Below are 17,099 nucleotides of genomic sequence, written 5' to 3' on the forward strand. Positions count from 1 at the left end.
GTATTTATATCTTTGTAACTACTTTTTGTTTCTTTGGTGTACAATAAAAGTGTATTCATTCATTCATTCATTCAGTGGTTTGCTCAAAAACTTTTGATAAAGAAAGCGGTTTCAAAGTTAAGTCTCAGAGACAGCAAATAATGTACTTCTAAAACCTGTGAAGTATTACTTATGTAGTTCATGTCCATTACAATAGTTACCTTTAAAAAGAAATGCTTATTGCAGATCGGTTACCACATCGTTTCTATACCTACCAAGAAGTGTTAGAAAACTCATCCTCACCAATGCTATGACGTCATATTGTTGATGCCAACTGACGAGGATCCTAATTGAGTGCGACACATCTTAGTAACATCATCATTATCATATAAACCCATTACTGGCCTACGACAGTCTCCTCTCACAATAAGATTTTTTTCATTACATAGAACTATTTCATCATCATCTTAGTGACATATGGAATTATTCGATTTTTTATCCTATAAGTATATGTATACGGGAAAGACTTTCATTCAAAGACCTAGTGCCAGTGGCGTAAACTTCATACGTGCGTAAAAAGACTACCTATCATAAAGTTTATTTTAGCCATTTCTATATTATATCACCTGCTTTAATGCCTACTTGGTGGGATGTATTAACCGGGCACTTACTGTGCTTCAGGCCGGTAGAAAAAAGTCTTGTTTATAGTAATCATTGATTGACCAAGCAGATGTCCCACCTGATGGTAAGTGGAAAACTATCGCAACACTTCACAGTGCATGCAAGGAGCACGTCTTGCCCCATACCACCGCGTCCATAAATTTCAGGTGTTAAGCCCCATGTGCCTGCAATGACACTGGCAACCACGCCCTTTAGACCGGAACACAGACGTGCAACAATGCTGCTTAGCGGAAGCATACTTCTCCGGACGAGCTCTGTCACAAAAGCTCTACTACTACTAAAACACACACAGAGGGTCTTCACAGAAAACCATTTAAAAAAAATTGCCCAACCCTAAACCTGTGCGAACACATTAAATGACTTATAAACTTATTATTTTACGAAAAAAAAATAACAATCGGAGTAATGAGAAAAAATAGAAAAAAATAAATTCAGTAAAAAATTTTATTAACAAATTATAATTAAGTAAGTGTGGCCCTTAATTGTTTGTTACAAAACAAGAACTTTGCATCATTAGGTGTGCTAGTTTAAATATATATTTAATAAATGCATCATTGTAATACAGTTAGTAAAACATACTAAAAAGGGAATCATATTTAAAATCACATATTTTGTTTAATAGTGTATATACAAACTAATGATTTGTTATTACAATAAATGCCAAAATTACATTAATCTACTTTTATAACATCTTTAAAATACAAGGTTTTTTCTTTGGAATAAGTCTTATATTAGGAATTAGGAAATATCAAAATGAAACAAAATTATTTTCCAAGCATGCACATACAATCGTGTGGTAAACAAACAAATACAATTAAAAAAAACACGCAGTATCTAATATTCAATTACATCACTATTTACAAGTTAGATACATAATATTTTATTATTATTTATTATACTCAAGCCAAATATAATTGTTGGGGTATTCTGAATATGTTATTATAAAAAAAAAATAAGATATTAATTGATATATGTGATGATTTACTTGAAAATGCTGGTAACAGCTCTAACTCCCTTATGTATTATTTAAATTTAGTAAAATATTTTTTATTAGGAGCTTATCGTAAGGCTAACCATCTTATTCCCAGCTATAAATCAAGAGAAATAGCAATTTCGGATAGATACACTTTAAATTTCATTTTTAGTTAAATGCAATAATATTTTGTAACATATATTTACGTTGTACAAGACCTGTAATTGTCTGAACGCTTGGTTATCTCAGAGAGATAATAATTCATTTGAGTATTTAAATTGCCAATTTCTTTGTCCAATAAGTTTAGTTGTTCATTATGGTCATTATACAGTTCTTCCATGTTTGCTAGAAGTTTAAGCTGTGTTTGAGTATCACTTGCCAATTTAGTCGCTCTGTTTAGCAAAAGCTGAGCACGCTCTCTTGAATTTGATGTTTGGCTGGCCCTATCAGACAGAGATATATTTGTTTGCTTAAAATCTTGTCTTAATTGCCTTGCTTTTTGTTCTGCTCCTTCAGCTTTATTAACTACATCATTTGCTTCTTGTTTCACTTGTTCTGCATCACTTTCAATTTTTAGTATATTTTTCTGTAAATCAGATAGCCGAGAGCGGAGTGCCTCAACTTCATCCATAGTTTCATTTGCCTTTTTTTGTGCATGTTCGGTTTCTAATGCTATGGGAATTAAATCACTTTTAGCAGCTTCAATGTCTCTATTTGCCGTATCTATTGCATTATCTGCTGCATCTTGAGCAGCTTGTGCTTCATCTAAAGCTCCCAACACCTTGTTAGCCATCTCTAGAGTTAAATTAGCAGCTTTATTAACTACAGTAGCATTTTGCTTTAACATTTTAGCTCTATCAAGGTCAGGTTTTGTTTCAGCTATAATATTTTCGATATTGGTTAACTGAGAGACCGTTGAGTTAATCCTTTGAGATAATTCTGTAATTTCTTTAGGCTGAATACTTATTGATAAATTTAAAATTTCAGTTGCAAGCTGTCTAACATCCTCGGGAGTGTTGTATGTTTTAGACAAAAAATCTTTCAATTCGGATGTCAATTCTTGACTGTCATTAGTGGCTCTTTCAGCAGCTGATTTAAATTCAGTAGCTATTTCAAATAAATCCCTAGCTCTAGAGCGAACTGCAACTGTATCTTGTTTCACTTGTGAAACGGATCTGAATATTTCTTCTGCGGTTAATTCATGTTCTTTGATTCTATGCTCAGTTTTATTGGCAAAGTCCAAAGCTTGTTCTGCTTTTGTTATAGCACCTTGGTCACATGATATACCACCACATTTTCCACATCCAGCTCCACCACAAATGTCGCAAGAATCGCTCTCTTGTCCACACATTTTTCCATTAATTGATGGTAATTGTGAATTCAAATCCAATAGCTGTTGTTGAAGATCATCTAATTTTTTATCATTTTCAGTTCGAGTATTATTGAAATTATTATATTGCATTTCAATAAGCCTATCTGTGTTTTTGATTTGTCTATCTGTATTTGCTATAATTGTTTGTACACTTTCAGTATCATCTGCTGCTTTGACCGCTCTTTGTTTAGCTTCCCGAGTTAAATTGAGCGCACCTTCTAAATTGGCTTCTTGTAGCTTAGTTGCATTATTACCCAAATCAAATGTTTTAGTTTTTAAATTATCTATGCTTGTCCTTAATGCGTCTAAAGTAACATTACCTAAATTTATTTTTTGGGTAATGGCATTAAGATTTTCATTACTTTCTTTTACTTTCTTTTCAGCGACACTTAGTTGATCTTGTAAATTTGATATATTTGATAACAACTCTCTTACCGTGCTTTGGCCTAATTTAGCGCTTTGAAGTGAGTTTTCAACATCAGATAATTTTTTTGTCATTTCCTCAAAATCTCTCGTATATGCTCCGGTAGCGCCAACAACTTTTATCTTGCTTGCATTTCCAATAGCAAATTCGGTTTGAATACGTAAATCTCCAATAATTCGGTCCCAGTTATCAAAACACTCTCCACAAGCGTCACAATCGGGAGCTTCGCCAAGGTAGCCTCTGGCACAAGTATCGCATTTATATCCACCTATTCCAGGTTTGCAGATACAAGATCCATTATCTCGCATACATTGTTGTGATACAGAGCCGTATAAATCACAGTCGCACTCATGGCACTCAACATTTGGATCTCCCCAATGATTTTCTTGACATTGATCACATTGTCTTCCTCCATGACCTGGTTTGCATTCACATTTGCCAATATAAGGATTGCACTGAGGCGAAGTGGATCCAACAAAATCGCAATCACAAGGATCACACCCAGTACCTAACGCTATTCTCCAATGATTTTCTGTACACTGATCGCAATTTATACCCATGACATTATTAAAACAAGGACACTGACCAGTTGTTCTATCGCAATTACCACGAGTAAAGTTAGTGCCTAAAACGGAACAGTTACACTGGTAACAAGACTTTTCCAAAGCATTTCCGTAAAAGCCTTCCGCACATAATTCGCAATTATCACCTGCTGTGTTATATAAACATTGCAAACATTTTCCTGTATAAGGATCACAATTGCCCGGTTTAGTTACGTCTATGTTATCACCACAATCACATGGTTCACATGTACCCTTAATGGGGTCTCCATAGTAATTGTCGGCACAAACATCACATGACAGTCCAGCATAACCTTCTTTGCAATCACACTCTACATCTTTAGTCATAGAGTCTAAATAGCATCGATCCGCATGACTACTTTTGTTTGCATCTCCTTTTATACCGGGGCAAGGACACAATCTGCAAGGTATGTTGACACCGAGTTGTGGGTCCCCATAATAGCCTTCAATACATTTATCACAACGATAACCTTCGGTATAATCTCTGCAGTTCTTGCATGCACCGGTTTTGTCATCACATTCAACGGCGTGCCCATTGCAATCGCATTGTTGACAATTTGGAAAATTGAAATAGCCTGGTTGGCACGAATCGCAAGCACGTCCATATGTATTTGCTCGACATTTACATTGTCCACTTGTAACATCACAGAAATTGTCAAGAGAACCAATGCTGTTACAATCACAGCGCTTGCAGCCAAATTTACTGAAACCATATGTTCCTGGTGCACAACGGTCGCATCTGGCGCCAACAATGTTTTCAACGCATTGACAATGTCCAGTATACTGATCACACTGGTGACTTTTTGAACCAGAAGGATCACACTGACAAGATTCTGTCCCGTTTCTTATGTAAAAGCCTATGCTTGCGTGATACTTTTTGCAAATTTCAGGAATATTATCTCGGTTGAGGTCATAGTAATAGGAGTCACCACAATTGTAACGATCAAATTCGTCTCTCATGTTACTGCCATTTGCTAAGAAAGGTAAATCATCAACTGACGGAATTAGTACAATAGAATCTATTAAAACAGACGCTCTGTTATTTGGGCTGCGTCCATCTTGTCTTCCTAAGTATATACGAACTTCAGTTTCCTTATTTTTCTCTAAACAAATGGCTGGCCGCACTAGGATACTCCGTTGATTTGCCGGAAGACTCGTGATGACAGTATCGTCCGCTGGACGTACGTTAGCACAAGGTGAATCCACATCGAATGGTCCTGGTCTCTTGATTATTATGGTTGCCTCTTCCCAGGATGTACTGGATTGCGGTTCATATCTTATTAAAATATTATAGTTCATACTACTTTTCAAATTATTTACATTAAATACTAATGTACTACTTTCTGGTATTTTCATAAAACCAGGGCCTGTCCAAGTTTCTTTACGTCCATCTGGGTAATTTTCCCTTATAACAACGTGGCAAATTTGACTTTGTATAGCATTATCATCTATTTGAGAATTACATTGACTTGATTCTGCTTCAAAAACAATAGAATCTAGAGCGCCTACGAAGAAGTTTTGTAAAGGCAGATTGCAACGGCGGCCCGTTACATTTGGACGACATTTACATTGCCCAGTTATAACATCACAGTCTCGATATAGAGAACCACCGGCATCACAATCACAAGGTAAGCAACCGTCACTACTATCAGATAAACCATAAAACTCTGGGAGACACTGATCACAATTGCTTCCAGTAACATGGCGTTTACAGAAACAATTTCCCGTCAAATGGTCACAACCCCTTTCGTTCACAGTACCTAATCTATCACATGTGCACGTTTGACATCCTTCTGGATTATGTGGGTCGAAATTCCAAAAGCCGTCTTTGCACTTATCGCATCTTGCTCCATCCACATTTGATTTGCAGAGACAGCGTCCTGCAATTTTGTCATTAGCTAAATCAGTGTCCTCATCACATAACACTTCTTTATCAGTGGTTCCTTCTGGGTCACAATCGCAAGATTTGCATATATCAGGACTTTGGATATCTAGGTTAGGATCTCGGTAGTATGTTGGTTTACATCGTTCACAATTGACTCCCATAGTATTATGCTGGCAGTTATCACAGACACCACCACTTGTTTTACCAGTTTTATTATACACAGCTGCGTCAAAATGGCACGTAGTAGCATGATTATTACAGCTACATTTAACACAAGCATTAGACGTTTTTCCCACTGCGGGTTGCCATGGTAAATCATTATAAAAATCTTCGCAATATTCACAATTAAGTCCACGAGTATTATGAGTACAGTCACATCGTCCGTGTACCATATTATTTTTGGAAATAACTTCAGGCAAGGGTAAGCAACGCCAGGCATGACCATAGCAAGAACAGGATCCGCGAACTGTCATTTCATATATAGCATAATAATATTTATCTTGAATTTCAGCTCTATTATCCAGTAAATCATCTCCAAGAGTGTGAAGCTTTGTAAAGTTTATTCTTAAATTCGTCATCCGTAATAAATTTTGGACTTCTTCGGAATAAGGGTTAACCACATTGATGTTTGGAGGCAAAACTCTAAATATAACTTCTCCTTCAGTGGATGGCGAAACTCCTGAATAGCGAGACTCGCAAACAACTTCCGTTAAGCTGCGCTGAGTGTGTTTCGGAACAAAAGGAAAAGCTTCATCACAGTTGTGAGCAAAGTATCGGTAGACACGCCAAGTTTTTCCAAAGTCAAATGATCTTTCAACTAACATAGCTGCCGGGCGAAATGTTCTGAATTGAATTATCAAATGCGTAAGATGAAATTCAGCTTCCATGTCGAGTCGTATTGTAACATTTTCCTTCCCATTCTCAGATTGCCACCAGGATTTCTTTCGTGTTCCGGGATGAAATTTATAAACAATATTTTGTATTCTATGATTGAGACCCGGCTCATCAATAGTGTTATTAGTGGAAAGGCACCAAAAACAATCCTTCCGTTCTTCGAGATGTGATACTATACAATAGCGTTCTCGATCGTAGCTTCCGCACGTCGATGAAGCGGAGAGTCGAGCTTCGCGTCCGATAAGTAGATTGCCAGTGGCGGGATAACACGAACTTAGTTCACAAGCACGATCAAGTATTCGCGGATTAACACGTGAGCGGTCGCGTTCTCTGCTATTCGCAGCGGCCCCGCCAGCTATTAGCACGGAGAGGATTAACAATGGGGCCGGAAGAGCCATGGCGCGGTCCGTGCCCGCCGCGCGTCGCTCACTGCACTGTCGACATAAGAACAACCAGCCACCGCCCGCACCACTCTCGCGCAGCCCACTTCCCCCGCTTCACCCGTCTAGTTGCTACTATTGCACAGAGCCGTACTCGACCCATTCAAGTCATTCACTCAAGTTTAAATATTTAGGATCTAATAATGCGTTTCTTATAAATTGATAAGAAACAAGAAACAATATATAGAAATATTATTAATATATAAATTAATGGTTATGGCACAGGATGTTAGTTTAATTTGTAATTATCGCAGCTATTACCTAAAGAGTTTATACCTAGATACATTTCGTTTAGTGTCTTTATAGCCGGTCAATTGTCCGTTCCACCGTTTTTAATGCACGCCTTCTCTGCTATGTTTGATATCTTGGTGCAAACTATTTGTAAAATCTTTTCTATGATTTCTTTCTATATAATCTCAGTCTGTCCTTTTTTAATATTGTATTTTGTAAACAAACATGTACCTTCGGTATTATCTTAAAAATGGAAAACGTATTTATATGGCTTTCATACCTACATAACCCTGCTAATCGAGATCATAGCAAAAAGTCGAATATGTAAGAAAATAAAAACTTAGACTGGTCAACCCTCCCGTAGTCGGGCAATAAAAAACGGCCCTGTGCAAGGCGACGACCGCTCCCGCCCGCGCCTCCGTCCGATCCATTCTCCGAAATGGGCACTAAACAAAAATAACACCGCTTTTCGGGATGTGCTTTTGTTTTGGTCATAATTGACACTACGCGAAGGTACCTAATTCTGGAATTACTTGTGACTTGCTAAAGTTTTCCAAAATAATATAGGTATAGTTCTTCACAGTAAACCAAATATTTTTCTTCCAAATAAAAAGTGTACACGATTAAGTAAAACTTTAAATAGCCATGTAAGGTTTCTTAGCTATTAATTAAATGATAGGATATAATAAAATAAAACAATGTTACATACGTTGTCATATATATTATCATATATTATGTAGGAAAATAAAAATGTTATAAAAAAGTAGAAATCGAAAGTGCAAGGAGCGGCCACGTAGCTTTTTAGGTTGCGTTTTCGTTTACAACGTTTTGAAATCGAATCCGGCCAAGTCACGCTCTTACGATAACATTATTAGGTACCTATGTTGTTATCTATTATATTATTTTTGAGGTCCCAATTTACCAAAGTTAGTTAAAAATTCAAATAAACTAAAATATAGACGGTGCTGTAAGTAATACTACTCTAGTAGGTACGTACCTATAACCTACCTAATAACGGAAAATCTGAAACTTTATACGAAAGATTGAGAATAACAAAGTTGATATTCGTCTACCTGTCGCTTTATCAAGGTTTAATTTTTCAAAAATATCTTGAGGTCTACATAAATAAAAGCACGGCGTTTTACAAGCATTTCCAGGTACTGAAGTTTCAACCTTCTGAATAATTAAAATCAAAGCGATGGAAGATCGAGGCAACAAAGTAAAATTATTATTTACAAAGCCCGTGTGAAATTATTGCGAATCAAATAGACTTGCGGCTAATAGTAGGTATTTATAAAGCTGAAGTCGGCAAGAAATTCAAATAACGAAACTTCATAGAGTTGCCGGCTTATTCTCAGTAGAATGAGCATTCCGAATCTGTGCAAGAGTCACAACAAACAGACAGAGCCAGAACTTAGTAGGACTACTTGAAATATACTGAGTTTTTAATTTATTTAATCTTTTGATATATATATACGTTAAAACACTTGATTAAAATATATAATCTAATTTACACAAAACTGACGACTTATGGAATTACAAATTGCAAAATAAAATTGCTAATTGCAACGTCGTCGCATATTTGCTGAAATCGAATCTGGTCATGCCTCGCCTTTATCGCTGTGCGCAGAATATCGACTCGGCTTAAATTAAAACTTTGAAGTATTGAGCTTTAACTACTGCGTGACGCGTGGGCAACGGGTTGTCCACTCGTCGACCACTTGCCGTATACCTACTACTAGTACAAAAATATAAGAATATTTGCTTTATTCCATACCATATCATTACATAAAGCTATAATTTCAATGCTTGAATTCCTACGTGTGGTGTTAAGTCGATATAATAGTGTGCGAAGGCCATAGATCAAAAAAACACACACAATGTTCATAGAATAGCCTGATAGTAAAACCTATTCAACCTATTGGTTTTTTGGATTGGGAATTTTTATAAAAAAATCATAGTTTAAGAGATTTTGTTTTCATTTTTCATGATTTCTTTGCTCCCCGAAAACTAGGACTGTTGCATTGAAACGCGCGTTAAGCTTGAATGAATACCTTTATTTCTTTAGTTAAAAGCAATTTAATATCACTTTATTTTTCGGTAAAGGACAAAATCGTGAGGTAACCTGCATGAGTGGGAGTTCTCCAATTCTCAAAGGCGTGTGAAGTCTACCAAGCCCTCACCCAGCGTGGTTGACTACGGCCTAAACCCTATCATTTTGAAAGGAGACCCGCACGCTGCAATGGGCCAGCGATGGGTTGATGATGATGATGATGATAGGTAGTGTACCCACACATTGAGGTATAAATATAGGTACTACTAAAGTACGCGTTGACTCGTGGCGGCGTGCACCGATACACGAATCGAACAGCCGCCGACAGCCTTCCGTTCTCCACATCCGTCGCTGATAAGACAATAGCGATTTCAATGATGTTTCCAATAGTTTTTATGTTTATATCGTACCTTTTAAACTTTGAGATGCGTGTTGTAAAGGTTTCTTATTTTAAATAAGTTTTAATAGGAGATAACCCAAATATTTAAATCCATATTAAATAGGAATGTCTGTTCCTTTGTCCTTACTTTCCGGCCGCTATAACGAAGCAACCAATCGTCTTAATTTTTGGCATTTTTATTCTAAGTAAACAAACGCGATTTTCCAAAAACCCTAATAAAGGTCTTAAGATCATGAGCAACATCTAGTATTGTACAAATTTAAAAAGCATATGAAATGTTTGTAACCGTCAGGGTTGAACCCGCATTCCCTAGTGCTGTGCCACGATTCTTATAATGCGAATGCCAAAATTATTATAAAATGAGACACTTCCAAACACGAGATGATGATTTTGTATCTAATATTGTATGATTCAAACTGATTTGCAATTTGTTTAAGGTTTTTATTTCGCAATAACAACTTCTCGGGAATTATATTAGTAGTAGTAGTATTTATTTCAAGTAGGCCTAATATGTGGACTTTTGAAACGTCAATACTTTGTTGCATAAGATTACTTAAAATCCTTCGCTGGGAGCATTTTATGGCTTATTCTTTAGACTCTACAGTTTAAAGAACACTCTAGCTTAGTTACTTCCGTCCCCAGGATACAGGCTTCCTTTGTGCGAATTTTCATCGGGATTCAATTTCAAAGAATAGTACCCATCAAATAAACAAAAAGAAACCGTTTCGCATTTATAATATTGGCACGAATGTCCACATACCTACCTACTTAGTAGTTAGTATAAACTTTTTGTGTCAGAGCTCGTCCGGGGAAGTACCTACTGCCGCCATGTTTATATCTGCCGCCAGGCAGCATATGGTACTGTTTTACGGACCGAAGGGCTTTATTGCCAAAGTAATTGCAGGCATGAGGCTTTGCACCTTAAGATACTCTCTAGAACGTGCTCCTTGCAAGCCCTGCGAATTATTGCTCTGCTTATAGGTGACGGTTTTCCGATCGTCTGCTTAGTTCGTTAATAACTACATACTTAAAAAAAAACAACTTTGATAAGGGCTCAACTACTAAGCTTCGCACGTTCAATGAGGTGGACTTTCCAGTTAATTGCTTCATTGAGCATTAGCACGATGTAGGCACCTATCATTAAAGCTTTTCACAGACCGTGGCACAATATGTTGTGTTCATTACGTTTTCGCTAGGTTTTGACCCTTGTGCAGTGGTGAGCGCCGTAGTCTTATCAGTAGGGGTCTCGGCTTTTCAGCAATTCGGGAATTAATAATTCGATGATCCGATGGTAGGCTTCACGACCTGTGATCAGTTACCACCCTTAAGACATCATCAACATCATCTCAAATGATATTGCAGTCAAGGGCTACCTTGTAATACATTAGAAATCATCTCAATCGTTATAGGGAAATAGGGAATTACTGTTTACTATAAAATAAATAAAAATAAACAGTGCATGCCTATAACTTATAGCAAATTGACGCGATTCAACATTTAATTAATGGGTATCCGCCAAAATTCCTACTCATGCGTTTGAAAACTGACATCCTGGCATACAGGTCATCCCTTCAAACGATTGAAGACCACTGCTGGACATAGATCTTTTGTAGGAAGTTCCAAAATACATGGTCCTGGGCCGCTTGTTTCAAGCGGCTCCCAGCGACTCGTTTGATGTCGCCGGTCCACCTCGCTGGGGGCCGACAAACGCTGCGTTTACCTGTGCGGGGTCGCTTTTCCAGCACCTCGGAACCCCAACGTCCATCGGTACGGTACATATAGGTACGGTGAGCTTATTAATACAATAGAGAATGCATTAATTCAATAACTAAAATTTAAGCACAGTTTAAAAAAAAAAAAAAAATTTATGGTACTAATAGTATTAACACGTAAAGTAACTAAAACTCAGATCACAAGAATCCCTTCGCAAAGAATTTATTAATATCTGAATTCCATATTCTTGTTTCCCAGTTAATTAATAAATGCGGGCTCATTTAATTTGGGATAGATACGGTAGTATAATTTCAAGTCTTGCTGATAAGCCGTTATCAGTATAGTAAAAAAAAATTGAGCGAGGAGTTTAGGTCTCGGACTTTTTAACGTAGGTAATTTAAAACTTAGCAAACGGATCGATTGATGCGCGATTTTTCTTAGTACACTGAATATAAGTTACCACCGGTGAATTTGTACATTTAAAACTAAATATTGTAAAGTTATACTTCTTAAATAAGAAGGCTCCTGAACTAATTCAATTCGCGGAGAATGAACAGAACTAGTTAAAGGAATTAGACCTTGGCTAGTCATGAAGCCATTAAAATAAATAAATTCCACTAGCAGCTAGTTATTAAGAGCTACTAGGGTAAATTCATCAATGGATGATTCCCTGAAAAAGAGCAATAATAATTAAAAAAAAAAAAACTGAACCCACCAATGAACGATCCAATGTCTAAGACAGATTGCCGAGTTACAGCAATGAAAAAAAAGAAATGAGAAAAAAACTAGTTAGCCCTAGCTGGTAAGTAATGAGGCAGTCTAAGATGGTAATTGTCTAACCTATTACTAGTATAGCAGTTATATTAAACCCATAGCCCTAAATCGGTGAGCAGCACGTCTTTGTTGGTATGGTGGTTACTACTTATAAACCAGAGAAATTTCTTTGACACTGCCCGGATCGAACCCGGGAACTACAACTTAAAACCACAGGCTCTATCCGCTGCGCCAGATAGGTCGACTTAATTCATACTTAACGCACATAAAGAATGCAGTGCCCGTTCAACATATAAAACACACCCGCATTTTTTTTTTTTTTTTTTACCATAAATACATATTATTTTACCATTATAAAGTAGATACCTCCGTTAGAGGAATGTGAATGAACGCCTTCGCTTAGATAAGGGCTCATTCTTAAAACACTTGTGTATAGAGGCTACTAGAGTCAAAGTTCAGAAATTAAAGATAAACTGTAGTCACAAGCACATACTGATCTGGAACCAATTTTTGTTTTTTATTTCTATTAACTATGCGAAGTTTTAACATATATTATTTGAATTTTTAGGTCTTTATCTGTAAAAGTCAAATAAAGATTTTTTTCTGTAAATATCTATCAATTGAACGAAGTTTTTATCTAAATTGTTTTAATTTACGTTCTTTAACTACCGTACTTATCTCTAAAACTCAAGTAAACAAAATCGGCCGGCAACTAAGACACAATTAAATAAGTTAATACCGGTATGTTAAAAAAATTAAAAAGAATATTTACAAGCTCCGTTTCTGAGCTCTGTAATTCAGTGGCGTGCACTGGGTTCCTTGACAGGGTATGCATACAGCAGGAAAATTGCACAAAACGTCAAAAATCCTCCTCTTATACCAGTAATATATAAATTTTAGGGTAGGTAGTGCTTTTGTGCATGTATGAAGTGCACGCCACTAATCTGTATGATAAAGGTTTAATTCTGAAACAGTGGAAGAGATTTTCGTGGTATGAGTATGGCAAAAGTGCACCGTGAGTACCGTGAATCGTGAAAAATCCTGTTAAAGCTTTTGACAGACGCAAAATATTTGGAACAAGTCAAAAACGCACTAAGTAGTAATCATCTGTTTACAAGAGCATTGTACCTACATAGATGATGGTTACTGAAAGTGCACAGACAATCTCCCTTGCCATATTACACGGGCCGCACACATCTTTATTGCATTTCACCTAAATTTGGATATCGTTTCGGAAGTTTAAAGCTTAGTTCAGTGCACCCGACGACGCGACGCGACGTAGAGATAACTTACAGCATCATTCCGCCTGTATAATATTGCCATGCATGACCGAATATCGTGTTATTGCGTCATGTGCTTTTAACAAGTTATGCGAACCTACTTAACGTAAATTTTTCTAGCGCATTCTACCTTAAATTAGTTTCAGCATTTCGAAGCTTTTGAAAGATACCTATAACTTTTTTATCATTGGAAAAATCGTTGTTATTCGAATTTCGAATGTTCTGCTACTTTATGGCGCTATCGATGACTTATATCCTTTCAGGCGAAATCTACTGAACGGGTTGTAATAACACTTAACTACATATGTTTAGAATAACAGACAGGCTATGTTTTATAATTATATTGTAATTTGTACACCCCGTTGCGTAAATTGGTGGCGTCTTGTATACCAATGTATTACGTTGCCCATTCCATACATTGTAAAACATTTAAAAGAAGTTCCACCGCCTTTATAAGTTCGACTTATAAAACATTTTCATTTCGGGTCGGAAACCTCCCCTCCCTCTTAAATGACTCTCCCTCTCCTCTTTCCACGGTATTCGTACACTGAAGTAAATTGAACAATATTTCATGATTTTAGTAAAAAAATAATCTAAAATATCTGCATCTAATATGCAATATTAGATATATTATAAGTATCTTGAAACCTTAGGCCATTTCAGAAGAAAACGGAAGTTCTAAAAACAGACAGAAAATGACACCAATATGTTTTTGAGTTCTGTTATTGCATTATGATGATCCGCAACTCTTACAAAGTAAACACTTCATCCTACTTACCTACTTACCGACTCATCGAAAAAATAAGCGAATGGAATTTTCTGCATAGTTCATGGGCTCGGATAAAGTTTGACGAACATCTGGCTCCCAGATGGCATTGAGACGAACATTAAGAATATATCTTCCAACTACAACCACAACTCTTTGTTCGAGCTTTGCGTGTTATAAAAAAACTGCAAAAACGACGACTCACACGGCGCAGTGGTTAGCGCTGTGGTCTTATAAGCGGAGGACCCGGGTTCGTTTCCCTATAGGGGCAATTTGGGTTTTGAATAAAATAAATCGAACATGAAATCAACACAAGTATCAGATAATATTTTTTTTTTTTTGTGATTTGCAATTACCTATGATGCAATTATTTGTTAAAATATTTTTCTTTTTAGACAAAACCGAAAGTTTAATTTTTAAAATGAGAAAGTATTACACATTACTTTTGCCATTCGCTTAGCATGTTAAATTCATAGATGATTTGGGAATGATTTTATCAGAATATTCAAAGAAATAAAATATTAAATGATTTGTATTAAAAACATGTGGACCTGGCATACATCGTCCTGCGCGGTAAATTAGCGCCACTTTAGCGGGTCCAGTTAAGTTCACAATCAAATTCAAATTCATTTATTTCAAGTAAGCCTACTTTATAAGCACTTTTGAAACGTCAAGTATGCATGTTTGTGTGACTCTACCACCGGTTCGGAAAACAGATTCTACCGAGAAGAGCCGGCAAGAAACTCAGTAGTTGCTCTTTTCCAACATCAACATTTACAATCATTTTGCTATCTTGCGGGAGATGAGAGCGAGGCTGGCTGCTTCCATTCTACCTTGTCATTGAGGAATTCATCAAATGTATAGTAACCTCGCTGTACTAGATGCGTTTTTACACATTTTTTAAATGTATGCATTGGTAGGTCAAGAATTTCCTTAGGAATCATGTTGTAAAAGCGTATACTCAACCCCACAAAGGAGTTCTGCACCTTACGCAGACGATATGTAGATATCACTAATTTATGACCGTTTCTGGTAAGTCGATTGTTAATTTCAGCTTTTGATTTATAAAGAGTAATATTTTGCCTCACAAAGACTATATTATTATAAATGTATTGCGAAGCTACTGTACGAATACCTATTTGTTGAAATTTTTCACGAAGCGATTCGCGTGATCCAAGTTTATATATTGATCGTACGGCTCTTTTCTGTAGTATAAATATACTTTCAATATCTGCAGCTTTTCCCCACAGCAAGATCCCATAGGACATAATACTGTGAAAGTATGCGAAATAAACAAGCCAACCAGGAACCCACTCTGAAATATACTCACAAAGTTTTATCAAAATCGGTCCAGCTGTTTAAGAGAACCTAGTTGAGAAACACACGTACTTAATAATTATATATATTACTATTTTTATCACTGTTAAAACCTTTCCTAGACCTAAATTAGTAAAATCGATCCGGCCTTTCCCGAGGCTGAAGAACAGCAATTCATTTATATATATAGAGTATCTGACCATACAGCATTGTCACGCGATTCCAAGTTCCATGAAAGGAATAATAGATAATCGAATAGTCTCTGTAACGATTATACAATATCTTGTTCCTACTGTTTGTTACCTGTCAGAATTATCATCCTAAATCAGACAAAGAATGCTTACCTGCGTTGGGCATAATGCGCCGAGCGAACTAGACGCCTGGCGGCCTGTAGACGTGCATCCCACGTCGCGCAGGATGCACACTCCGTGCCCAGCGACGACACAACCCATTGCTGCTCTTCCACCTGGTAACAGTTTTGCTTCTGAGACATTGATCTATTATCTCATCATTCAAAATTCAAAACATGGAATTAGAAAATTGACCCAACACGCTGCTTAAATGTTGGTTGGCGGTTTTTTTTTGTTATCACCAATTTTACAGTCGAGTTAATGTTGAGCTGTGAAGTTAGAGCAATTCATACACATGCTTGTTTATCATACATGTAATCTTTTCTTAATATTATAATAGGATTTTTACGTTTTATATAAACTTTGAACTTATTGAGAGACATCTCAAGGATTTCTTCTGCTTATTTGTTATAAAATGATAAACAATTACCCTTTAATGAATTACTAATTTTATGCATCCCAGTAAACTGCACTACAATTTTATTTTTACTTCTAATATTAATATTATTACCATTTATATTTTTATGTACATAAATTAAATTTTAAAATATATTTGAAATAGAATAGAAAAATACATCGGGGTCTTAGTGTGCACATGTGCTTCAATTATCTAACTCTGGGCTGGTACTGAAAATTTATTGACAGTAAAACTATTATAGCTAAATACAACGTTTTTTAAAGGAGCCGTTGTCGCTCGTTTGTAGCGATACAATCGTGATACTCACGCGAGTCAGACGTAGCCTGTATAAATTCAAACACCCGGTTGTATCGATACAGACGCACGCGTGAATCGATACAGCGCGATGCAAACGCGCGTGTGTATCGATATAAACGCACTGGCATATTGCGTTTTTACTCGTCAACAGCAGCAATATGACGACGCGACGGTCGGTTGCTATTGACGCGTGTGAATCGTTTGATACAAAATGATTTGATGGATAAAACGCAGTGTGCATAGGTCCTAAGTTAAGCAGTCTTTTATCACG

At 36.6% G+C, this 17,099-nt stretch overlaps 2 protein-coding genes across 2 annotated transcripts in view; both read right to left on the reverse strand.

The window, feature by feature from the left end:
* LOC120623901 (cytoplasmic dynein 2 heavy chain 1) overlaps positions 1 to 17,099 on the reverse strand; it is a 77,930-nt gene that overhangs the window by 41,450 nt on the left and 19,381 nt on the right. Inside the window, exon 24 of the mRNA XM_039890189.1 lies at positions 16,108 to 16,229. Within this exon, the coding sequence (XP_039746123.1) occupies positions 16,108 to 16,229 (122 nt within the window). The remainder of the gene's footprint in view (positions 1 to 16,107; positions 16,230 to 17,099) is intronic.
* Positions 1,336 to 7,220, reverse strand: LOC120623900 (laminin subunit beta-1). Its single transcript, XM_039890188.1, has one exon. The coding sequence runs from the start codon at positions 7,185 to 7,187 to the stop codon at positions 1,836 to 1,838; it is 5,352 nt and encodes a 1,783-aa protein (XP_039746122.1). The 5' UTR covers positions 7,188 to 7,220; the 3' UTR covers positions 1,336 to 1,835.

The sequence above is a fragment of the Pararge aegeria genome, chromosome 5 (assembly GCF_905163445.1).
Source record: "Pararge aegeria chromosome 5, ilParAegt1.1, whole genome shotgun sequence".
In the NCBI taxonomy this organism is placed as follows: Eukaryota; Metazoa; Arthropoda; class Insecta; order Lepidoptera; family Nymphalidae; genus Pararge; species Pararge aegeria.